A 27,077-nucleotide genomic window follows, 5' to 3' on the forward strand; every position below is an offset into this window, starting at 1 on the left:
TAAAAATACTGTCTCATTCTTCATGACTAAAAAGTTGTAATTCCTAGCCTGTCTTTTTAAATGGCATCTTATATCACAATGTCTTTAAACTTATGCTTAAGATTTAAAAAAGAGAAAGTAACACCAAAATCACAGATTTTCATCAACTAAATTTCAATAAAATTAATACTTTTAGGTAAAGCTCCAGTGTTTCCTATAATAGTAAATAACGAGAAGCCTCTTAAATATACAAAATCAACCCTCTGTATCTGTGGATTCAACCAACTGCAGACTGAAAATATTTTTAAAAAATAGATGGTGGTGTCTGTTGGAAACACGTATAGACTTTTTTTCCTTGTAATCTTCCCCTAAATCATACAGTGTAACAACTATTTACACTGCATATGCATTGTATTAGGTATTATGAGTAATCTAGAGATGATTTACAGTGTAAGGGAGGATATACATAGGTTATATGCAAATACTCTACCAGTTTATTTAAGGAACTTAAACATCCATGAATTTTGCTATCTGTGGAGGTCTTGGAACTAATCCCCCACAGGGTCAGGACAATCAAGTTATTTTAATGGTTTGAAGTCTATCATTTCAACATAGGTTTATATATTACAATAAAAGCTAGGATAAATAATGCGATTTATCCACTAAATCTTTCAAAGTCCTCCCTAAATACACCTTTTGTTTGTTTAATGGAAACAACCCCAAAAACTTTTTTGTCCTCTCTTCTACATATTTGATAACAGTCCAGGATAAACAATCAGCTTTTACAAAATCCATGCTTCTAATAACACAAATACTTGATTTTATTGGTATCATACCTCTAATTTTACTTCATTTTCAACACAGCTCTCTTCTGAAAACAATTCATATACACAAAGTCTTTTAAAGGGAAAGCGACCTTTTTAATGCAGGTGCCAACAAGGCTAACAAACAATATAGACTTAAGCAAAGCAGGGCCATGGCCCTTTGCAACATTCCTCTGCAATTATAATTAAGAGGCTATGATTGCAGAAAATAAACTACCTATTAAGAAAGAATCTACTATAAAGCTCTACCTTACATGGTGACAATACAAGGGATATACAGTTCCTTGAAAGCAGCCTGGTCTCATCATTTCTTAGATATGGAAAACCCACTAGTATTATAGAGCATCTTGTAATTAAGTTAATACAAGGGAAGGCATTTCTTTAGTTATCACTACTAAAGAAATCATTAAAGTAAAAATAATGAAAGTCTAGTCTTCACTAGAAATGCAGATTCTATGAGGTTTTATGGGATGACCCTGCCCATAATAATTTCCCATATCACCTAAAATAGAAAAGACACAAACTAAACAATAACTTCCACCTATCTGCCTCTGTGTAAGAATTACCCAAATGAAATGTCTCTAACATCTACCACATCATAACATCAAATACTCTAGTTATAGGCACACTGAAAATCCAGTGAAAAGCCCCAGGCCCCAACAATTGGAGACTACAGTAGCAATTTCTGAGCAAGTGTGTTTGAACAAAAAAAGCAGTAATTAACACTTGTTGAGTGCTTACTAGAAGGCACTATTCTAAGTACTTCACATATCTTTTAATCTTGTCAATAACCTTATGATGTGGGTATTATTACATTATTCCTATTGTATAATAGTAAAGAAGGATGAGAAACAGACAAGTCAGGTATTATTGCCTAAGTCACATAGCTAGCAAGTGGAGGAGCTAGATTCAAACTCTGGCAGGGCAGCTCACAACTAATGTTCTTAAGTAATAACAACAGGGAATGTCAAGGGCACTTACAGATTCACTAGAAATGGCAGGGTGAAGGCTGAAAAAAAAAGACATAATATGAAATATAAATATTTTAAATAAAGGCTTAGGGTCTTGGTTAATTTAAAGAAAATGAACACAAGAAACTATGTACCTAATATATCAGAGTAATTTACTTTTTACTAATAGCGTCCTCAAATTGTATACGAATATGCATAGCTTTCAACAAGTTTCTCTGTTGAAATTTAGGGACCCCAGTCCCACAAAGAACACACAAAGAACCTAAATGATACATGTATACAGGGCAGCCAAGCTACAGATAATTTTTTGGTTTACCAAGAATTCTTCTGGCTGGGTGCAGTGGCTCACACCTGTAGTCCCAGTACTTTGGGAGGCCGAGGCGGGCGGATCACGAGGTCAAGAGATCGAGACCTTCCTAACACTGTGAAACCCTGTCTCTACTAAAAATACAAAAAATTAGCCAGGTGTGGTGGCACACACCTGTAGTCCCAGCTGCTCAGGAGGCTGAGGCAGAAGAATCACTTGAACCCAGGAGGCGGAGGTTGCAGTGAGCTGAGATCGTGCCACTGCACTCCAGCCTGGGTGACAGAGCGAGACTCCGTCTCAAAAAAAAAAAAAAAAAAAAAAAAAAAGAATTCTTCTAAAATATAAAGGGGCTATAAAATAACCATCTCCAACTTTTTCCCACTAATTCTGTATCTCACAATTCTCTAGATGGCTACTTTGTAGGCATCCACTTTTTTTCTTTTTGAAATGGAGTTTCGCTCTTGTCACCCAGGCTGGAGCGCAGTGACGTGATCTTGGCTCACTGCAACCTCCACCTCTGGGGTTCAAGCGATTCTCCTGCCTCAGCCTCCCAAGTAACTGGGATTACAAGTGCCCACCACCATACTCGGCTAATTTTTGTATTTTTAGTAGAGACGGGGTATCTCCATATTTGCCAGGCTTGTCTCGAACTCTTGACCTCAGGTGATCCGCCCGCCTCGGCCTCCCAAAGTGCTGGGATTACAGATGTGAGCCACTGCGCCCGGCCCACTTTTTCATAAAGTATAAAAAGGCTACAAAGTTTTAAGACCCTACGATTTTTATTCATCATTTAAATGGTCAGTAATGTATTAATAATTTGGGCATTTTAAATGTTACTGATTTTCCCCAAAATACAGATTATCCCTAATCTGAAAAATTTGAAATCCAAAATGTTCCAAAATCTGAATTGTTTTGAGCACCAACTTAATGGTCAAAGAAATGCTAACTGGAGCATGTCAAATTTTTGATTTTCGAGTTAGGGATGCTAACTGGTAAATAATTACGAATATTCCAAAACCTCCCCAAATCTGAAATACTTCTGGCTCCCAATAATTCAGATAAAGGATATTCAACCTGTACATAAAAATACTTTACCAATGAAATAAACATTCAGAAAAATCAGCTCAAGGTAGTTCCTTGAACACAACAAACTTTAATTGTCAATGCAAAGAAATTACTGTAAATAATTATTTATCTGCAACATTTTACAAATTGCTCAGTCTTCAAGAAACTAACAGAATGGAAGTGTCTACTAAGGTCCACAATCTCTTATCCATACTCCTTCAAATTAGATATGTTTCAAATTTTACACTTTTTCAGATTTTGTAGAGCTAATATGGTACACCTGCCATACATTACGTAATAGCCTAGAGTTTGGGTGGCATGATATAATCAAACATTAATATTTCTGCAGCAAAAACGTGAATATTTACAGTATTCACAGAGGAATAAAGATCATAAATAGTGTCACACTGATTCAAGGTAAGATTTTGATTCCAAATGAGTTACCAAATTTTTTTTCAATTTTCAGGTCATTTTGGATTTCAGAACTGTGAAATGTACCTTTAGCCCCAAAGATAAGTTGACTGTAAAAAGAGACTCAGGAAAAAAGAAAAAAGAAAAAAGTGTATTATTTTCATTTTCCAGACTACTTAGCCCACTATCCATTTTTTAATACATATTAACACATCTTTAATACATATTTCAAGGAGGTCACTCCTCCTTGAGACATTCACAGCTTTGGCTTCCATAATACCATTTTCTTGGATTTTACTCCTACCCCAAGGCCACTCCTCCACCAACCTTTAAACATCAAGGGTTTTCAGTTCATCCATTCATTTAATAAATCAAGAGCCTACCATGTACCAAGCAGGTACAGTTCAAAGGGTTTGGGTTCATCAGTGAACAACAGTTCTGCCCTAAATTCTCTTCTCTCGGGAGTTCAGTCCTGGGACCAGTTGTCTGTCTATGCTGTCTCTTTTTCAATCTCAATACTTCACCTGATATAAACTGAGAAATCCCAAATTTCTATGTCTAGACTCTCCTCTCTGGATTATAAACTCACAGAGTAAGTTAACTCTCTTCTCAGTCTTTTCACTTGAATTCAATAAGGATCTCAAATATAATAAGATGTTGAAAACAGAGCTCTTTATTTGTATTCCCAATCTTAGTGAGTAGTACCATATATCACCTAACTGCTCAATCCAGAAACTTAGGAGTCATCCTTTATTCTCTACCACCCTTTCTCAGCTCCAACTCCATTTCTAATCCATCAAAAAGTTCTATTGGTTTGAGGCCCAAATCTCTCTTAAATGTGTCTATTTCTATCTAAAATGCAACCATTACATTTTATATGGACCAATATGCGTTCAATTCTTGCTTCCAGCCTATAGTCCACAACTCCTTACCAATTATTTTAAGAGAATGCATTGTATTTGAAAAACTTTCAATGGCTTTCCACCTCTGGGTAAAGTCAAATTTCTTACTACACAATTTTGTGCAGTCCCACCTTTTACTGCCTAACATGGGACTCCACATTTTCCTTGTCTTCCTTCCCATTAAGTGCACCAAGTTCTATTAATAACTATCTGGCTTTGCTATTTGTAATATCTTATGTAGTAAACTCTTTTTAAGGCTGGCCCATTCTCTTCCTTCAGGTCTTCCCTCTTCTGATTACACTATCAAAGGTCCCCTCTCTTTCACTTTTTTTGTTTTTTTTTGAGACAGAGTCTTGCTCTTGCCACCCAGGCTGGAGTGCAATGGCATGATCTCGGCTCACTGCAACCTCTCCGCCTCCCGGGTTCAAGCGATTCTCCTGCCTCAGCCTCCCAAGTAGCTGGGATTACAGGCGCCCATCACCATGCCCGGCTTTTTTTTTTTTTTTTTTTTGAGACGGAGTCTCGCTTTTTCACCCAGGCTGGAGTGCAGTGGCGCGATCTCGGCTCACTGCAAGCGCTGCCTCCCGGGTTCACGCCATTCTCCTGCCTCAGCCTCTCCGAGTAGCTGGGACTACAGGCGCCCGCCACCACGCCCGGCTAATTTTTTGTATTTTTAGTAGAGACGGGGTTTCACCGTGGTCTCGATCTCCTGACCTCGTGATCCGCCCGCCTCGGCCTCCCAAAGTGCTGGGATTACAAGCGTGAGCCACCGCGCCCGGCCTAACTTTTTTTTGTATTTTTAGTAGAGAGAGGGTTTCGCCATGTTGGCCAGGCTGGTCTCAAACTCCTGACCTTGTGATCTGCCCGCCTCAGCTTCCCAAAGTGCTGGGATTATAGGCGTGAGCCACTGCACCCGGCCCTCTCTTACTTTATATCTGCAGTCTTTTATTTCCTTCTTAGGACTTGAGCAATCCTTTGTCTATTTGGCACACAGTAGGAACTTTAAGCCTATTTGATATGTATGAACCCAAAGCTGGCTTAATGAACAAGTCACTATAATCAGACCGCTACTGAAATACAGAGGAATAAGGCTTACTAACCAGTATAAAAAAATCCTTGGACTTGATTTGAATTCTTCCAAGTTTGAATTTATTAACATTCCCTAAGAGATGCCTTCTCCAATCCCAAGTGTCTTCCTTTAAGGACTTGTCAACAGAAGCATTTAAAGTTTTTGTTAAGCATTTTTGTTTGTTTGGTAGCAGAGGAAACACTTTGAAAAGGAGAAAAGAAAAATAAAGATTCCGGATGCTGAACTCTCCTTGGACATTAAAACTAGAGTCACTGTGGAAAAGGAAAAGTGGTAGACTGCACCAAACAGAATTGTGAATCTGTTTTCATCTAAACAATACCAAAAATGCCAAAATGCCACCCATCCTACCTAAATGTAGTTCAGAGTAGTTCCAAGAATTAGAGGGAACGTTATATGAAAGCGTTCTATCTATAAGAATAAGGAATTGGCCACGCGCAGTGGCTCACGCCTGTAATCCCAGCACTTCAGGAGGCTGAGGCGGGTGGATCACCCTAGGTCAGGAGTTCAAGACCAGCCTAGGCAACATGGTAAAACCCCCATCTCTACTAAAAAATACAAAAATTAGCCAGGCGTGGTGGCACGTGCCTGTAATCTCAACTACTTGGGAGGCTGAGTTAAGAGAATCGCTTGAACCCGGGAGGATGGTGGAGGTTGCAGTGAGCTGGGATCACGCCACCACACTCCAGCCTGGACAATAAGAGCAAAATTCCATCTCAAAAAAAAAAAAAAAAAAAGTATAAGGAATTAATCATTTATTCATCACTAATTCAAAAAAAAAAAAAAGCTACGTTTTTAAATGTAGTTGGCGAAGATACAAACACAAGCAAAACAGACAGACTGTCCTAATGAAGCTTATGTTATAGTGAGGAGAGAGACAAAAGTTATATGGTACAACCGAAAGGAAGAAAAATAAGGCAGTAACAGAGACTTAAGTAATAGGAGAAAGCATCTCTGATGAGGTAAAATTTGAAAGAAAAGAGAGGCAAAAGATTTCTGGGGGAAAGAGAAGTATAGGAAAATTTCAGTCTTATTTAGTCACGTTTTATTGTGCAATTAGTATTATTGGTATTTACGAACTGCTGCTGTAATTAATTTAGCACTTATTTGCCTCCAAAGAAATTATTACCTATTTCACGGATAATAAAGATTTATACCACAGCTAAGAACCCATGCAGTTGTATTAAAGGTTATTCAGCAAAAGACTTTGGTACCACTCATAAATACAAGTTTAGGAAAATCTGACAATCGTTGGCTGCCAAGTAGAACTTCTAGAATTTGCTAAAGAAGGAGTACATTGGGAGGTATCATCTTGTTAACTTTTTTTTTGAGATGGAGTTTCGCTCTTGTTGCCCATGGCACTATCTTGGCTCACTGCAACCTCCACCTCCTGGGTTCAAGCCATTCTCCTGCCTCAGCCTCCCGAGTAACTGAGACTACTGGTGCCTGCCACCATGCCTGGCTAATTTTTGTATTTTTAGTAGAGACGGGGTTTCACCATGTTGGCCAGGCTCTTCTCGAACTCCTGACCTCAGGTGATTTGCCTGCCTCAGCCTCCCAAAGTGCTGAGATTATAGGCATGAGCCACCACACCTGGCCTAATCTTGATAACTTTTATATTTATATAGTTTTATCTGTATACAATCTTTGAGTGTTTTTTTCTGGACCACTGGTCTCCGAAACTGATTATGCATCCCTCTCAGAGGAGGAAAAAATAGAGCACAGAGAAATTTGTGTATAGTTACATAAATTAGGTATATAAACCCTATTTTATACACCATAAAAACAGGCACTAAATATGTTTGGCCTCAAGATTAATTCAAAACAAAGCATAAACATGTCTAGATACAGTATTAAAAATGTGAGTATTGTAACTAGAGCCTAACACAGCTTAGCTGCTAATTATATTTAAGTAGAGAAAAATCACATCGTTTTAAGGCCCAGAAGGGATCTTAGTGACCATCTAATTAGCTGTATCATTTTACAGATTGTTGATGATGTTCTAGTGTATAAAGAATGAATATGATTCAGAAGTATGTTTTTGGGAATTTGGAGGCATGGATCAATAGTTATGGTCAGAGAAGTAATAGCTTCTCTTACTTTTCTTCAAAGGTTTAAGGATAACTAATCCATCAATGTCTGAAGGTTCCCTTGGGACCAACATTTCAGTGACCTAAAGGGCTACCTGAAGATTACACAACGTGTGCAGAACAATACATATATCTTTAAAAGTTCTTTCATTAAGATGCAAACAGCCTCAGTGGCCAGACATTCTGTGTGGCCAAGAGGCTCAGTGTGCCTAACAGCCCCAGGAAGCCTAAAGGTAGGATTTCTATGGTTATAAAATTTGCTACTTCCCTCCTTTTCTTTTTCACTCACTTTCTTCCTTCTACTTCCTTTACCAAGAAGTTACAACCATCTAACCTAGGCTCGCAGATAATTCAGACCCTATTACTACAGATATAACCCATTCCCAATCCAATCCATGTTATATACCTTAAAGTCACGACTCTTTGGTACAGAAGCTCCTTTCCTTGCATTCTTTTCTCACAATAAAAAAAGAATTAGTATTGCTACTTTTGTAAGCTGACAAAACAGTGTTCTCTGGTAATAAAAATGTAAGTTTTTGGATGAGGTCAGCACGCTATCACATATTAATAATTAGCATAATATAAAATTTAATAATCTCTGCAAAATATTTTAATTCCCTCCCACGAAAATTCAAAGAGTATGTGAAACATAAGCAACTAAGAACTCCACTTTAACAAACAAGTGAGTCACACACAAAAGACAAAATAACCCACCAGAGATTTCCAAACTATCAGCTATTCACTTGTTGCTGGCCATCACGTAAAGCAGGTGAATGGGCTACAATAAAGTATTATACATTAAGTCACAATCACAAGACAAATATTTCCACCCTACTCATCAAGCTTGCATCCTTTCCCGGGGACGCGTGCCGGCTCCCATTCCCACAACGAAGGTTATCATAAACGGGCCCAGGACAAGAGCGCTGTTCAGAAACTGCTACTCAAGTGTACCCTCCTGGTTCTAGAGTTCCATTGTGGTGACAAGAAATTACAAGCAGCTTACTTCCTCAGAGTCCATCACTACCAACAGCAACTGACAGCTTCGAGAAGAACCTCAGTACCACTTTCCCTAACCAAAACTTTTCCTCTTTACTCCAAGCCCTGACAAGGATAAATCTCTACACTTTAGAAACAATGTAATTTTACAAATTAACTTATACACGGGGTTACTTCCTATCCAATTTGATCAGGGAATGCAGGGCAAGAATAACCCAAAATATGCAATGTAAATCATGTTGAAATTAAAATGTATTTCCATCTCCACCCCTCCACGATGGCATAATTTCAAATCAATTTATATAATGCATATCTAGTCGTCTGAAAAATCATTTTTTAAAAGTAGGGCTCTTATTATTCTGTCCTAGCTATCGCATATCAATTTAGATTTGTTCTTTAAGATTTCAGATTTTCCCCAAATGACACAGGTGGTTATTTTATATGTATCAGTCATTAGAAGATTAATCCTTTTTAACTAAAAAGAGACAGTATGGCCATTTACAAGTTAAAGATTTATTCTGAGCTGGTGCTCTAGGGTCTTACCTCTCTAAGATGTTGTGATTTACAATACACCAAATGTAGGAAACAGCTTCCAAAATTTGTATTGCTTCATACAAATCAGACAGGACTTTCAGGAGAAGGAGCCTAGGATAGGTTCTCTGTTAAATTTTGGAATCCCTTCTCTCAAGAGTAACCTACTATAAACTATTTACCAAGCCTTTGTGAAATCTGTAAAACAGGTTACTACTCCATTGAACAAGGAAACACAGGAAACAGGATTCGAAGATTTAATGTTACTGCTCATACTCCAAATTATAGAATGCTTAAAATTAAATTATCTGACTTTTATAATTCACTACACGGTGAGCTCAAATTTATCTCATTAGAATATTTAGTACTTCTGCACTTCTCCCACTTCTCAAAGTTTTCCCATACCAGGATTCCCACCACCTCTTTGCAAGATACCAATGCTCTCTAAATCCCCAAAGCAGGGTCTATTTCCTGATCGAACAAAGAGCAACAAAGAAGTGGGTGGTAACCACCTCTCTGAGGCAAGCCAGGACCCATGGAGTCTGATCTACAACACAAGCAGTAGCAGTTCCACATCTCCCTACCACCTCTTATTTCCTGCGAAGGCTTTCTGCCTGAAACTGGAAAACCCGAACTATTATTGAGGAAGTGAAGCCCTTCCATTTGAATCCTGAGAAAGACGCGCTCAAAGAACCCAGCGAACAAAGGAGAGGGTTGGAGCCCACGCAAAACATGGGTGTGATAAAGCCACACGCGACTTGAGTCCCCACCCTCAGTAACTACTCTCCAGCGCCCACCCGGGAGGAGGGGTCCGGGGAAAGGGTAAGCCGAGGAAGGAGAAGACGCTCCGGCCAGACCGAACGCAGGGGAGGGGAGGCGAGCAGGCGAGGAGGGGGGAAGGGGACGGGAGGGGTGGAGCTCTCGCGGCCGCGGGGCTTTGTGTAGAGTCAAGGCCGGGGCAGAAATTTTGCCTCGCGGGGGACGGGTCGAGGGGGTAAGAAGCTGACGCGGGTCACCCCAAACCTGCGCTGCCACGAATGGTGGGCGGGAGAGGGGAGAAAATGGGCCGCCCCCTTCGCCGCCGCCACCACCAAGGCGGGGTAGGCCGGCGCCGTCCCCAGCGGCGGCCACCTTCGAGGCTGCGGACTGCACGGCCGAAGGGGGAGAGGCAGGAGACAAGGCAGGCGGGCCCCCTGATTCCCGCCCGCAGGAGCCGCGGGGGCTGCGCCAGGAAGAGGGTCTCGTTCTAACGGTGCCGGGCCGGGAACGGGTTAAGATGCGGCCAAATGTCGGTCCCTCCTCCTTCCCACCCCTCGGCCGCGGCGCCCACTCGCGACGGCAGCCGCGGAACCCAGCGCCCGGCCCCGCGCGCCCACCCCTACACCGGCCCGGCCGCTCACCGTCGTAGTAGTAGCAGACTTTTTTTTTGCCGCCTCCTTGACTGTACGCCATGGGCTCCCCGGCCACCGCCGCCTCCGGGCTCCTCCTCCTGCTGCTGCTGCTGCCGCCGCGGCTCGGCCGGGAGAGAAAAGGGCTGAGGGAAACGTGGGGGCAGTAGTCCCGCGGGGAAGGGCAGGCCGGTGGGAGGAGAGGAGGGGGCGCCGGGAAGGCTCGGTACCACCCGGCAGAGATGCCGAAAGCTCGGAATCGGGGGTGGCAGCGGCACCAACTCGCGAGGAGGGGGCCACCAAACCACCTCCGGAGGCCGCAGGGAGGTGGGCGCATCCACTGCGGCCTCCACGGGGGAGGAAGGGGCACGGCTGGGGAAGGCCGCTTCGGGCTCGAGATTAGAGGCCCTCTTAGGGTGAACAACCTGCGCAAGGCGGCGCAATACACAGTCTTAAAATTAGGAAGAAGACAAGCTTCCGCTGCGCAAGTAGATCCAGGGAGGGTGCAGCCGGGTGGACATTCTCCCCCTCAGGTCTGCGCGCAGTGGTTGCGCCTGTCCCTGAGCCTGCGCAGTCGGCGCCTCGTAGCCTTGGCGGTCTGGACCCCTCCTCGGCGTCCCACGCTGCTCCCCTCCCCCACTGTCGCGAAGCTCCCGCCCAAGCCGACCACGTGCCGCGAGCTCGGCGGGGAGAGCCCACTCCCGCGCCCCTTCCGGGCCCACTACCGCACCGGGCTGTGGCCCATCGCCCCAGTGCCTGGTAGCCTAGTTTTCTCGTTTGTCGTTTGTTCACTTATTTTTTATTATTATTATTATTTTGACTCGTAATGGGTATGAGGTATAAGGGGACCTATTACGGATGTTAAGGGGAGAGGGCACCGCTCGGGTTTTAATAAGCATCTGTGGAGCTCATTTATAAGGTACAGTTCTAAGCACTTGCATTTATAATATATTCCATTGATTATTTATAATTCTTAATCTCATTTAAGACTCCCAACAACTCTAGGAGGTAAGTGGCAATTGTACTCCTTCTTTATAGATGGAGACAGATTAAGGAACTTGTTCTTACTGGTGATATGTCTGGAGGTTTGAACTCATTCTGCAAACTCCACGCACCCTAGCTGTTCCACCCTGCAGCATTGCTGCCGGCTAGACACTGGAAGATGGGAGCAGAAAGACTTTCGAAACTCTTGGAATTTATGAATACATATGTTCCTCTGTTAAGTAAATCCACATTTATCAAGCACCTACCTTAAGCCAACCACCTTGCAGGTGAGGGCTAGAGGCTAACAGCCTGTTTTATAGCACCCATCCCAGTTATATAATTTACGATTCCCCCCATCCCCCAAATACACCCCTATTAAAAAAAAAAAAAAAAAAGGCTGTATTGATGCTGGAATTTTAGAGCCACTACCAAAAATACCCCTTTTAATTTGCTATTTGACTTCAAAATCCCGAAAGTGTTCATGCTTAAAGCAGCAGTTTTCCCCAACCTCACCCCCAAGAGATTTAGAAAACGTTAAGTCCAGGGTGGCCCCTGCCCTCCCTCCGCCTCCTCCTCTGTATTTTTAACAAGACCCCAGGTGACTGATGCAGTTGCTAGAGAAATCACGGTGAGTGAAACACTGGCCTAGAGGTAAAGTTAATTGACCGTCTAAGTTGTGCTCTATCAAGTACAAAATCAACTTGGAAGATTCTGAGAACAGAATAAGTGAATTTAGTAGAAGTGAATGTTCTTCCCCAGGGCCAACACAATGAAGTCTGAAATGACACTTTGTTTCCTTTGGGAAGACTTCCCTGACCCCTCTCCCGCCAAGACTGTTCTCCATGCCATGTACTTTGTATGCTGTAGCTCAACACTTAACCATGTTGCAGTTGCCCACAACTTGTCTGAATGTCCCACTATGAATGGAGTGTCATAAATGAAGGGACCAGGTTTATCTTGCATATAATAGTTTCTCTAGTGCCTGTGACTTAGGGCAAGTCACTTAAACGTTTTTTGAATTGCCTTATCTGTAAAACGGGGCAGTATTACTTGGAGAGTAATATTCAGAATCTCAAATAAGAAAATTAATATGGAATACTTTTAAAAAATGAAGAATTATATGAATAAGGGATTATTAGGATTACTATAATAACAGTGACAATTACTAAATTACTGTTTGCAACGACAGCACCTAACATTGAACTTGTGAGAAGAGCCTGGACATATCTTTTGACTAGCTGAGAAACGTATTTATTATTTAATAATTTTAAACCAATAGAAGCAGGTTATATTACCTTTAGAAACTGGTGTGGGAGAAGGAGTTTTATTCCATGATAGGAGTCAGCCAAGAGAATTCTGTCTATAATCTCTACTATGTTAGCAGAGCTAAAAGTGGCATCAGTTATTGAAACCCATTGATAAGCTCCAGATTTCATTGATCACATTGTAACTCTTCTGTATCAAACCCTTTTAAATATGGAGTTTTAGACAGTGCAGTAAAAGGAAACCAGCTGAAAGCATGCATAATTCATAGGATGCATGCATAGTTAAGGACTGTCTTTTTCCTTAAATTGTTTTTCTTTAGTTTCTGCTCCATCTATAGATACTTATTTTTTCAATCTTGAAGATATTTAGTGCTTTGAAATTGTTCAGTAAAATGATCTCTTAAACAGAAATGATTATTTAAGAATAGGACTGTTAAGAAACTGATGGCCTCTGCTTATGCTAAAAATTAAACCCTGCTGACAACTGCAGCAGATAGTTTAATTCCTGTAAGAGAATTATTCATATAAGCTTATTTCTACTGTAAGGAAATTTAGGTTTCTTAGTGCTAATTTTGTGTAGTAATTCCATACGGTGATACAGAAGGTAGAGAAGTACAGTGGCACACTAGAGTGTTGTCGTAAACTCAAACAGCCTCAAGCTGAATTCTGATCTTGTAAGCATGGTGCCTATCTTTATACAGTACTACAAGCTATAACTCGTAAACCTGAATAGCAACATCTAACAATGAGAGATTATAGTACTTTTGAACTGTGCATTTGTGTAACAAAATTTCAAATTACCCATTTACATTAAAAATATATTTTTGAACTATGGCTTATCTACTCAATTACTGTTACATTAAACCTTTCAAATCATTCCTGTTACATTGTTAACTGATTAATGCTTTACCGATGACTTTCGAAACACAGTATCACTTTGATCTAATCCACCTACTTGCTCAAATTTTCTAATTTTTATACTCACACTGCATCTGAGAAAATTAACTTGTTAGTGTCTCCTGATCACCTTACATGTGTATCTTAATTCTTCCTCTTTCCTATCTTAGTGTTTTGGCTTTTTTTTTTTTTTTTAAGACAGAGTTTCCCTCTTGTTGCCCAGGCTGGAGTGCAATGGCATGATCTTGGCTGACTGCAACCTTCCCCTCCCGGGTTCAAGCGATTCTCCTGCCTCAGCCTCCCGAGTAGCTAGGATTACAGGCGCCCACCACCACGCCAGGCTAATTTTTGTATTTTTAGTAGAGATGGAGTTTCACCACGTTGACCAGGCTAGTCTCTAACTCCTGACCTGGTGATCACCCGCCTTGGCCTCCCAAAGTGCTGGAATTACAGGCGTGAGCCACTGCACCCGGCCTCCTATCCTAGTGTTTTTAACCTTTCTTAAAATCTAGTCATCATTCTTCTCCACCTACCACCAGGACTGTACAGATGGAGGTGGCGTATGCATGTTGTGACCATGGGGTGGAAAGCCACATGAGAAGAATAGTGGAGCAGAAGGATAGGGACCTGGGTCCCTGATGACCTCATATGTAGCCGTTCCAGACCTGGACTGTGCACTTCTGGACTCTGGTGACATGCAGGAAAAAAAAAATGAAACAAATGAAAAAACACATTTAGGTAAACCACTGTAGTTGGGATTTTGTTATATGTAGCTGAATATAATCCTAACTCATGCAAAATCTGAATTAGAAGTTAGTGGTTTCTCAGAATTTCTCCCAACTACAGGCTTCCCTTGGGAGACAATTTTCTGGGTTTCTGAATATCTTGAGAACAGAGGTGCTGGCTTTGTCTGAAACTATCTTTTCAGTGATGTTTGTGTAGTGAACAGTGTTCCAACATAGAGAAAATGACTCCCTCTGGAGCAAAGAACAAGCATGATTACTACCCATTATAAAAAAAATCAGGTTCTCTAAGTACTATACTGTACTGTGCTGTACTGTACTGTACTGTACTATACTATACTCTACTACACTACACTACACTACACTACACTACACTACACTACACTACACACTACACTGCAGTCCATTTTCAGTACAAGTATTATGTGGCATCTTCATGTTGGCATATGGGAATTGGGGTTTAGAACAGCAGCACAAAAATTAATACTGTTGCTCCGGTCACTGCTATTGCCATGGGTAATAAATTATCCCTTAACATAGGAGTCTTGAGTCTAATACTAGCATGATGAAACTGTGGCTGGCTAGCCTGTTAGCTTGCAAATAGGGTAAAATTTCAGATTGTTTAAGGAACCCAGAATAGACTACATAGCCCTCAGATGACTGTGGAGAGCTCTCTGAAATAGGGCCACCCTTAGTTACTTGGAGGAACTTTCCAGAGGGAAAGCAGACTCATTTGTGTGCACTTTGTGGTTGGTTGTCCCAACGATGGGAGTCAGGTAGTTAGAAAAGGTGGTAAGAAATTTGTCCCTGAGGCTGGGCGCAGTGGCTCATGCCTGTAATCCCAGCACTTTGGGAGGCCAAGGTGGGCAGATCATGAGGTCAGGAGATTGAGACCATCCTGGCCAACATGGTGAAACCTCATCTCCTAAAATACAAAAAATCAGCTAGGTGTGGTGGTGCAGGCCTGTAGTCCCAGCTACTCAGGAGGCTGAGGCAGGGGAATTGCTTGAACCTGGGAGGCGGAGGTTGCAGTGAGCCATGATCACAGCACTGCACTCCAGCCTGGCGACAGCGAGACTCCATCTCAAAAAAAAAAAAAAAAAGAAAAGAAAAAAGAAATTTGTCCCTGAGTTCAGCTGAAGTGATTAATTATATCACCTGGGCCTTAGAAGGCAGTCAGCTCCAACTCAACTCACTGACCAGAATTGTTATAGATGATAGAATTGCAACAGATGTCAGATTCTGAATCATCCCTAAAACATCCAGCTATACCTGGATTAATGCCGCAAACCAAGTAGAAAGTTCAAATGAGAGCCTTAAGGAGAAAGCCACTGACTTTCCAAGGTAGACCCTGTTGGTTTATGGTATTCAGAACTCTGGCTGTCATGATTAAGGTCAGTACTTTGTCCTGCTGCTTGGGTATTGTTGATAGTCCCTTAATTAAATGCTATACGAGACAAACGGAATTAAGCCTCTATACATCAGATTAATCACAGTGGTCAATGGAGTCACATATTCATGTGAAATTTTGAGTTCTGCCAAGAACGTGTAAGGGTGGGTGGTTAGAAGAGGAAGATCTGTCTTGGTCCTGAGTGTCCCTGCATAATCTTGCTAAGTATGCCAGATTGCAAGTCTTATCTGTCTCCTGAGACTGAGCATTTTTGCAGCTAGACACAGACAATTAAGTGGGTCAGGGTAACTGTACAATGACTCTCGTGTAACTGCTCACCATCAGGGTAAGGGAGATTGGCTTGTTTGCTGCTCGTTCAAGAAATTTGGACTGTTGGATCTGGGTTTCTCTTTTGCAGTGCAACCCACAAAGTGTGCGGATGGCATTTGGGTCCATTACATATTCCCTGTGGGAGTTGGGGGCAAGAGGAACTGACAAATATGCTGATGCTCATGCTGCTTTCTGTGCTATAAGCAATAAAGTACTTTGTCTCCTAACTAGGATTTTTGTGACTTCTGCCAGCATCCATGAAACCAGCAGATTAATTTATTAGCTTGCAAGAAGGGTAAAATTTTAAATGCTTTATAGTTCATGACAAAGTGTAGCCATCCCTCCCTCAGTAAACATGAAGGCTTGGTTCTAGAACCTCCTGCATATATCAAAATCCATGCATACTCAAGTCCCACTGTTGATCCTGTGGAACCTGAGTATAAAAAAAGCTGGCCCTCCATATACATGGATTTTACATCCAGGGAATGCTGCATTTGGTTGAAATGGAATCCCACATGGTTCAAACCTCTTTTGTTCAAGGGTCAACTGTAATGCCAAAGCATTGTAAGCAATGAGAATTTTTTTATACTATAAACCCACAGAATCTAGGAGTCGTCCTAATTTAGATGAATAAAAATTAGGATGACTCCTAGATTCTTTCTGATCATAGGTGGAAAACAGAAAATTCCTAGGAAATTTTACATAAGTTTTGGATAGTTTAATTGGAAAACTCCATCAGATTGGTAGTGGTCCTGTTTCTCTGGAGAACCCTGACTAATGCAACCATAGTAAAAGGATCAGTACTATGTCACTTAAGAATAAGCTGAGTGCTGCATAACTGCAATCTGGTGCACTGCAGCTCTCCCATCTTAAAAAGTTTCTTTCAACTATTACACTGTAGAAACTAAAGAAGGAAATAACTGAAAAGATCACTTAATTTTTGTATTTTGCTGAGTTTTCCTTTACAATATATTTCCAAGTACTTTAAAAGTACTTATAGCAGGCAATAAAGATTTTTGCTCTTCCCAATAGAAAATTATTCCGTATGTTTATAATAAACCAGAATTTAGCTTAACTCGTTTTACTCTATTAAACAAAAATTTTCCATTTAATTGTTTCCTTTATTACTACTCACTGCTTTCCATTACAATATACTTGCAAATGCACATTGGCTAGGTAGAGGGTTGAAGCAAGGTTAATTGGATAATTTTACTTTTATTTCTTCATTTTATTATCTTAAAATTTTAGGATAATAGGTATTCCCTAAAATTGTAGATTCCCCATAAGTTAATTTATAAATTAAAATTTGGTATATTAAAATTATATTTTAAATCATTTAGAGACTACCCTTGATGGAATTTTATGACTTTAAAAGTATTTTCCCTAAGTTCTTTTTCGGTGCCCAGCAAAATTCTGATGAGTTTTTCTTTCTTTCCTCCCTCCTTACATGCCTTTTCTTTTTTTTTTCAAGAACTATCTATACTTTGAAGACTGTTTTGTTAACAACATAGATGAGATCCTAGGATGGTTTCTGTAGTAAGAATTTTGTGAATTTTATGAATTTTAATCCCTTAAAATTTTACTGGAAAAAAAATGTTGAGCCCTACATGTAATAAAATTACTCTATTTTTCAACTGTTTAAAGACAACTTTATACTTTTCTGATTAATGTTCATAGTCAAAATGTTATACAAAAGAACTGTGCTATTAATAATGATTGTAACATAAATGATGTAGGGAAGTCTCTCTTGGCAGACTGATCACTTCGCTTTTATACTGTTTCTACCTTATCATTTCTGAAACAGGAGTTTTCATGCTTCATTGTATATAAAAATCCCCTGGGAATTGATTGAAAATGCCAGTTCCTTGGCCTACCTTCTTTATTTCTGAATTGGAAGTTCTGGACTGATACGCGGGGAGTCTGCATTTTAACAAGCTTCTCAAAGTGATTCTGATATAGATGAGCCAAGATCCACTTATTGACTAACGCATGGTATCTAAACTTGACTAATGCTTGGTATCCAAACATTTTCTGCACATCAGTGTAGCACACTTAGATTTTTAGCTAAAGTTTTCTTATAAATTGAATCATTTAGCTCATGTTAACTGGGTAAGTTAGTGGGACCTGACTTCTGCCTTTTGCCACTAGGCACCATGATAGTTTGGAATGGATTAGTATTTGTTTATTTTTATTATTTATTTATTTATTTATTATTTTTTGAGATGGAGTCTTGCTCTGTCACCCAGGTTGGAGTGCAGTGGCATGGTCTCAGCTCACTGCAACCTCTGCCTCCCGGGTTCAAACAATTCTCTTGCCTCAGCATCCAGAGTAGCTGGGACTACAGGCATGCACAACCACGCCCAACTAACTTTTGTATTTTTAGTAGAGACAGGGTTTTACCATGTTGCCCAGGCTGGTCCTGAGCTCCTGACCTCAGGTGATCTGCCCGCCTTGGCCTCCCAGAGTGCTGGGATTACAGGCGTGAGCCAATGTGCTTGGCCAGGAATGGATTAGTATTTGTAACTAGGGTTGAATGCATAAAACTTTGAGTTGTATAGAATTTGAGTTTTGTTTTGTATGTCATTTAATAGAAAATACAGACAAAAAGGAAAAAAATTTATCATGCATCTCTCTTCCCAGCCGTTAATATCATTTTGTCGCACATGCTTCCTTACTTTTGAAATACACATAAGTTGGCCGGGCGCAATGGTTCATGCCTGTAATGCCAGGCTTTGAGAGGCTGAGGCGGGCGGATCACATGAGGTCAGGAGTTCGAGACCAGCCTCACCAACACAGTGAAACTCCATTTGTACTAAAAATAAAAAATTGGCTGGGCTTGGTGGCACCTGCCTGTAATCCCAGCTACTTGGGAGACTGAGGCAGGAGAATCACTTGAACCCGGGAAACGGAAGTTGCAGTGAGCCAATATCACACCATTGCACTCCAGCCTGGGTAACAAGAGTGAAACTCCATCTCAAAAACAAACAAACAAACAAAAGATACACATAAGTCTATGTAAGCAGGTGAGGGTATCTGTTGTAAAACAAAAATTGGGATTTACTGTTTATATGCTGTCTTATAAACACATAATGTATTAAATTTGCCTTTCCCCTCTCAATAATACATTTCTGTATAAATACATGCAAAACATTTTGTGAATAAATTAAGATTTAACTAAACCCTATTAGATTAAAAAAAATTTCGGCTCTTACAACTAGTGCTTTCTTTAAATCTGTTAAAATACATCTTCATGCATTGGTCCAATATTTAGCTTAAAAAGCTTTTGATACATAGTTATCTATATGTCCATTAGAATTATAAAAGTGTACATTAATGAAGCATGGGGACAGTGGTAATTATACTTTTTGTCTGTTTACTACCTTTTTTTTTTTTTTTTTTCATCTTCTGGTTCTTTGGGTGAACTATAACTCCTAACATCCTGCTCTGCCACCCATCCTGGGCCAGGATCCTAGTAGGGTTGTAAAGCACATAGCCTCCATCCTCCCATTCCAGGGTGTGCTTGTGATCCATGTTGGGCCAGAATATTTTCCCCAAACATTGCTGATAGAGCAAACTGGAGAAACTTACTTTATTTGCTTTTGGCTGTCTTCCCTGACCTTAAGGAGAAGCCCGTTTGTACACAGAGGAACTGGGAAAAATACAGAGGGAAGTAAAGAGATATAGATGATAGACAGAGGGAGAGCTAGCTAGTTAGCTAGCTAGAAGGAAATCACTGGAGCCCCTGGATTGAGCCATGCCTGAAAGCTAGCACTGCCTCTAAACTCCCCAGTTATATGGACCAATAAATTCCCATTTTTTCCTTGAACTAGTTTATATGGATCTCTCTTATTTATAACCCAAACAGCTTTTATTAATACATAATGCAAATTCAAAATAAAATACAAAAATTCACCGCTCTTATCAGTAAATAATTTTAATAGTTATACAAACTAATTGCCTATTATGTGGTCCACAATTTTAAACATGTAAGCTCTTAAGCTTACATGATTTATCACTCGCTTCTAACTATGTAAATATCTAACTTTGTAGGAATACTGCACTTTAGCAAAACATGATTTTTTTCAGAGACTGAATATTTAGATAAATAAAAAGTTTCTGTGGCTTCACATTTCAAAATTTCATCCTATAATATTATTTTAAATTCTCAAGGTGCAGTGAAAATGTGGTTGCAGTTACAAAAGTTCAGTTTACTCAGCTTTTCAAGAACTCATTAATGTGCAAAGACTATTACATAACTTTGCTTTGCAGTTGCACTTTTCCCATTTGAGAGAACTGTTCAATCATACTTTTGTCATTATCTCTTAGTACTTGTATAGTTTTTGACACAATTGTTGTACAGTAGCTTATAAAGCTACAGAAATATGATTGGCATTACTTTATAAACTAAGGACACGAACACTGTTACATCTCTTATTTTTCCCATTTCTAGTTTGAAGTTTCACATGCCATATTAACTGAAAGCATTGTATCTCTTCCTAAACATCTTTACTCTCAAATTGTCGAAGAACTCTAGGAGATGATGGAATTAAAAGCAGGTCAGTCCTGGTGAACATATGGCACTGAGGTCCGCAATAGCTCTTCATTGCCACAAGGTGTCACAGAAAGAAGAGCTTGCACAGAAGGGCCACCCTCTGCTGTAGGGAGACCCTTGCTGGTCCAAACCCCTGTCTAAATAGCAATGACATCCCTCTGTAGTTCATTCCCATTCCCTGAGGATCATCTGTGTTTATTTTCTAAAATACAGCCAGCCTGTGAGCGTTGCTGGATCCAGGGAAACAAGTATTGCCCATGTCCAAACCAGCCCTATTCCATGAACGCTGAAGTCCTTACCTTCTTTTAGAGGGTTAGGGAGAGCTTTCAATTTTTATATAATTTTAAACTTTCAGAATAATTGCAAAAATAGTATGAGAAACTTTTGTATACCATTTCCCCAGATTCGCCAATTATTCACACAAGTTTTTTTTTTTTTTTCTAAACCACTTAAAAGTAGGTTGGAAACATTTCAGTGTGTATTTCCTGAGAACTAAGACATTCCCTTACATAATCAGATAAAGTCATCAAAATTAGGAAATCTATATAAAACTCACCTAATTCAGGGTTTGTATTAAAATTCCTACAAACTATCCCAATAGTTTTTTACAGCTAATTTTTCTGCTAATTTTAGATCCAATCCAGTATCATATATTACACTTAGCTGTGATGTCTGCAGAAATACCATAGGAGTGATACTGTGTCCTTAGTGACCATGACGGGAGATGCATTAATCTATTTTCGTTATCTATTGGTCTTGTTAACTTTGATAACTAGGTCAAGGTGGTGTCTACCAGGTTTCTCCACTGTATAGTTTTCATTTTCCCCTTTGAAAATAAGTTATTTGTGGGAATAGACTTTAAGACTCCCCATGTGGTTCCTTAGTGTTTCTCACAGAATGGTTAGATGGGTTCTAAGAATGGATGTACCAATAGAGTTGAAGAAGATGGCATTTTTATGATCTTGCCTCAGAAGTCTCATAACTTTACAGCCCTTCTTGGCTGAAGCAGTCACAAAGGTGCACCCAAATTTAAGATGGGGGGACATAGAGCCCACTACTCCAATGTCAAGGTGACATTTCAGAAAAACATTATGGATTGAAAGGATTATTGCAGCCATCTTTGAAATACTCTGTTAGCCACACTGGGCAGTACTGTGCCTACTGAATCATAGCCACTTACTCCCAGCAGTACCACCCTCCCACTCTGTGTCCAGTCTGTTTAATTTTAGGCCTCTGCGAACCCTCTTAAGATTGGCATTCTCAAGAGAGCCCTGGGATTAACATCCAGTGAATTTGTTGGGGCCCAATTGTCTCATGTGCCTGTTGCTGCCACTGTGCAGTGCAGCAGATGATGAGGGGTGGCACCCTCCTGCGAGTCATGTTAGCAAAGAGGAGAACAAAGGCAAGTAAAAAAGACCCTAATATTGCCCTTTATCCCAGAGCCACTTAAAAACAACAGTTGATTTTTTTTTTTTTTTTGAGATGGAGTCTCACACTGTTGCCCCAGCTGGAGTGCAGTGTTGCGACCTCAGCTCATTGCAAGCTCTGCCTCCCGGGTTAAAGTGATTCTCCAGCCTCAGCCTCCCAAGTAACTGGGATTACAGGCGTCTGCCACCATGCTCAGCTAATTTTTTGTATTTTTAGTAGAGATGAGGTTTCACCATGTTGGCCAGACTGGTCTCGAACTCCTGACCTCATGATTCGCCCACCTTGGCCTCCCAAAGTGCTGAGATTACAGGCGTGAGCCACTGCACCCGGCCCAGCAGTTGACCTTCTAACCTCCTTTATTTTCAGTTATCTTTGGAGGCCACTTGTACACACTGGTCCTAGGATCTATGCACAACTCACAGTTGACTTTTCCCACCCTCTGCCCCAAGGCCATCTAAATTCCACACTGTGTATGTGATTCCTGAGACAGTGGAAACTTTTGGAAATCTGTGTTCCAAACGTAGAATAGAACTCTATGTTCTACTCCTTGAATGGGCTGAGGCTTTACAAATTTTCTACTTGTAAAGTATATTTAGCAGCTGTGGGGATAAGAGGTTGGTGACCTCTTAGGTAGTAATCTGCCTCATCATATTGATCTAGTATGAGGTAGTCAAAAATATATGTTTTTATGAAATAATATTGTATATGTACGTACACTACAAATTGGCAAAAGATTTGAAAAGACACTTCACCAAAGAAAATTTGCAGATGTCACGTTCTTTAAAAGGTACTCAACCTCAGTCACTAGGGAAATGCACATCAAAACCACAATGAGATGCCACTATACACCTGTTAAAATGGCCAGAGTTAGAAAGACTGATCACCTCAAGTGTTAACAAGACGTGGGGCAATTTGAGCTCTTATACACCATTGTTGAGAATGTAAAATGGCACAACCACTATGGAAAACAATTTGATAGTTTCTTTTAAAAGTTAAACATTCGGCCGGGTGCAGTGGCTCAAGCCTGTAATCCCAGCACTTTGGGAGGCCTAGGTGGGCGGATCACCTGAGGTCAGGAGTTCAAGACCAGCCTGGTCAACATGGTGAAACCCCATCTTTACTAAAAATACAAAAAAATTAGCCGAGCATGGTGGTGGGCACCTGTAATCCTAGTGACTCGGGAGGCTGAGGCAGGAGAATCGCTTGAACCTGGGAGATGGAGGTTGTAGTGAGACAAGATGGCGCCACTGCACTTGAGCCTGGATGACAAGAGTGAGACTCTGTCTCAAGAAAAAAAAAAAAGCTAACATTTGTCAGCCAGGCACAGTGGCATGTGCCTATAGTCTCAGCTTTTTGGGAGCCTTAGATGGGAGGATCGCTTGAGCCCAGGAGTTTGAGGCCAGCCAGGGCAATCTAGCAAGACCCTGTCTCTAATTTTTTTTAAAAGTTAAACATACATCTATCTTGTGATCCAGCCTTTCCACACCTAAGTGTTTATTTAAGAGAAATAAGAGGATACAAACATATAAAGATTTGTACATGAATGTACGTAGGGGCTTAATTTATAATAGCAAAAGACTTGAAAAACCCAACAACCTGTTCATTAACAGGTGAATGGCTAAACAAATTGTGATATAGCCATGCAGTGTGATACCATTCTGCATTAAAAAACGAACTGTTGATATCTGAAGCAACATAGATGAGTTTCTGTTGTGCTTAGTGAAAGAAGCTAGACAAAAATAAATACATACCGTATAATTTCATTTATATTAAATTCTAGAAAATGCAAACTATAGTGATAGCACATCAGTGGTTGCTTGGAGATGGGAGGAGCAGTGGGAGGAGCAGAAAGGGAAGGATTACAAAGAGGCAAGGGGAAATTTTTGGAATTTATGGATATATTCATTATCATGATTGTGTGGATAATTTCATGAGTGTATATACATCTTATATACACTTATAAGTGTCAAAACATCAAATTGTATATTTTAAATATGTGCAATGCAGCATGTACATAAATTATACATCAATTAAACAAGTATGTATCCATTACACATTACACATGCTTATAATATGAATATTTCAATTCACAGGCTGGAAGATAAAAGTAAAGTTCATATTTCTTTTTTTTTTTTTTTTTTTTTTATTTGTTGAGACAGAGTCTCGCTCTGTCGCCCAGGCTGGAGTGCAGTGGCACGATCTCAGCTCACTGCAACCTCTGCCTCCCAGGTTCAAGCGATTCTCCTGCTTCAGCCTCCCGAGTAGCTGGGATTACAGGCGCCCGCCACCACACCCAGCTTATTTTTGTATTTTTAGTAGAGATGGGGTTTCACCATGTTGGCCAGGCTGGCCTTGAACTCCTGACCTTGTGATCCACCCGCCTTGGCCTCCCAAAGTTCTGGGATTACAGGTGTGAGCCACCGTGCCCAGCCAAGTCATATTTCTTTTTAAGAGACTCCCATTCCATCTATTGTTTGATCTCTTCAGGATCTCCACTGTGATACATTTAAGGATTCTGAGGGGCTTTGTCTAAAAGGGCCATAGTTACATTATGAGGAAATCTGATGGTCTGCTGAAGCAGCCCATTTGCTGCTGCTGTTGCTATTCCCATCAAGGAGTCTTCAAGGTGCCAGGTAAGGAGAGGCCCTGGCATCAGCCACATGCTCTGCCCAGAACAAGTGCTGTCTTCTCAATTTGCATCCAAGAATATACATAGTCTATTTCTTTTAACTGCACACAGATTATTTGCTCCATATAAATAACCAAGGACATTATGGCCTAGAAAAGCAGTGCTGTAAATGGTAGTATAATTCTCAAAATCTAGATCTTCAATAATAAATAATTTCATAAGAGGGCCACCACCTAAGTTTTCTTCTATTGAAAATCTTTTCTTCTGATTTTTTTTTTATAGGGAAGGATCTAAATCTACATTTAATCAATGTTTATTGTTCTCCATAATCCTTAAAATCCTAGGCTTTAGCATCTGTCATAGATTTAAATGACCTCAGACTAATCTCTGAGAACAATGGATGGTTACTTGCTTTATTTTTATAAATAATTTCATAACATTTTTTCCAAATGAAGGGCATCGAGTCTAAATGCTGTCTTCCTCTCTAGGGAGTGAAACTGCCATTACCTGCAAAAGGGCATTCCCTGGTTGAAACAAATATGTATGTTAAGTTTTCCTCAAAGAAACATCACACGCCCTCGGGACAAGAACTTGGAACTGGCCTTGGGATAGGTAGAGGATTGGCCTCCCTGTATCTTCAAGTGATGAGAATGCAGAGGTTCTCATGGAGGGGCCCCCAGAACCTGTGCCATCTCAGTCATCCTTCCCTAGGGGAAGTTGCTCTGTGGATGCTAAATTCAAACAGCTGAGATAGGAGTGGAGGCTCTTAATGCATAAGGGAAGTCCAGGGGTCAGAGCAGCCAAGGCCTTTCAGCTCCTTAATATTTCTAATATTAGACACACAAACAAAAAGCAGTCTGGGAGTTTGTAAGAATAGGCTAGCCAATCCAGTGACCGCTACTCATAGCTAGATGTGCTTCTTCTAGATGAATTCCAGTGGCAGAGAAGGAGGGAGTTCCTGTACAGTGATTGCAAGGCCGAAGATGTGAGTTTGCTACCATTTGTCATCAAAAGCTGCCTAAAAATGTAGGGGCAGCTGTGTGGTTGCGCTCTTCAGAACTGCTTTGTTACTGTCCCAACCACTGTTCAGGGCTGTGTAAACTAAGTCTACTCCTCTCCTTTGGCATACACTCACCTGCTGAAACACAAGCAGGAGCTGGAATCCATTGTCCATCCTCTGTCAGTTAGGAGGGGCTTTGAAATGCTGGCCACATAGGGGGTTTTTGTGAGTTTCCAGGCCATCTGCTCCATGGGTGCCAATACATTTGGAGGATGATGCCAGGTAGCAGCCTGAAGAAGAGCTGGGAGAGCAATGGCCAACATACAAAAAAACTCCCATGGTGCTTGCCCTGGCCTTTTCCTAGTTGTGGCAGTTGTAGAGTTTTGACACATTCAAGATGACCATACCATGAAAGCCAGCACAATCAATTATGGGCCATTTTGAGGGCACTGGGGCTCACATGTTGATATGGTTAGGCTTTGTGTCCCCACCCAATCCTCATCTTGAATTATAATCCCCATAATCCCCACCTGTCAAGGGAGATACCAGGTGGAGGTAATTGAATCATGGGGGTGGTTCCCCCATGCCATTCTCGTGATAGAGTTCTCAGGAGATCTGATGGTTTTATAAGGGGCTCTTCCCCATTTTGCTCAGCACTTCTCCTTCCTGCTGCCTTGTGAAGAAGGTGCCTTGCTTCCCCTTTGTCTTCTACCATGATTGTAAGTTTCCTGAGGCCTCCCCAGTCGTGCTGAACTGTGGGGTCAACTAAACCTCTTTCATTTATACATTACCCAGTCTCGAGCAGTTCTTTATAGCAGTATGAAAATAGACTAATACACATGTCCACAGTTACTGGTTTTATGAACTTAAATCTTTTTATAGTAAATATAAAATTCCTGTGCCAGAGTTCCCTATGAACTACCAAAAAAAGCAGTTACACAGGTAGGTGTCATTGTGGCTTCCAGCAGCTTACATGTTGAAATTACCCAGATTTAGGGAAGTGCTTTTTGATTCCACCAAAAAGCTGAAGAATCTAAATGAGGTATAGATGGGGCAAAAAACCTCTAGTTAGCAGTAACCTTTGCCAAGGAAGGGTTAATGGGGGTCTGAGAAGAAACTAAAACCCCAAATTTAAACACTTGTGATTATCTGTGCTCTGTGATCCACAACACCAATTATCAAAGTTGTGTGTAATACTTTATATTTCATAGTACAGTATAACTGTGAATTGCAGTGTTGAAAAATCTATAAAGTAGAACAAGCCATTGAATCAGCTAAGATGCTTTGGGCTGAATGTAACTGAAATCA

At 40.7% G+C, this 27,077-nt stretch overlaps 1 protein-coding gene and 1 long non-coding RNA gene across 3 annotated transcripts in view; one reads left to right on the forward strand and one right to left on the reverse strand.

The window, feature by feature from the left end:
• The window catches only part of HDAC2 (histone deacetylase 2), a 31,242-nt gene extending 20,036 nt beyond the window's left edge, over nt 1-11,206 (reverse strand). The window contains exon 1 of the mRNA XM_055261875.2: nt 10,564-11,206. Coding sequence (XP_055117850.2) covers nt 10,564-10,888 — 325 coding nt within the window. The 5' untranslated portion in view covers nt 10,889-11,206. The remainder of the gene's footprint in view (nt 1-10,563) is intronic.
• LOC129472358 (uncharacterized) overlaps nt 9,694-27,077 on the forward strand; it is a 109,105-nt gene continuing 91,721 nt past the window's right edge. For both annotated transcript variants that reach the window (XR_010116452.1, XR_008653897.2), the window contains exon 1: nt 9,694-9,985. This is a non-coding gene — a long non-coding RNA (uncharacterized lncRNA). The remainder of the gene's footprint in view (nt 9,986-27,077) is intronic.

The sequence above is a fragment of the Symphalangus syndactylus genome, chromosome 2, assembly GCF_028878055.3.
Source record: "Symphalangus syndactylus isolate Jambi chromosome 2, NHGRI_mSymSyn1-v2.1_pri, whole genome shotgun sequence".
Taxonomy (NCBI): Eukaryota; Metazoa; Chordata; class Mammalia; order Primates; family Hylobatidae; genus Symphalangus; species Symphalangus syndactylus.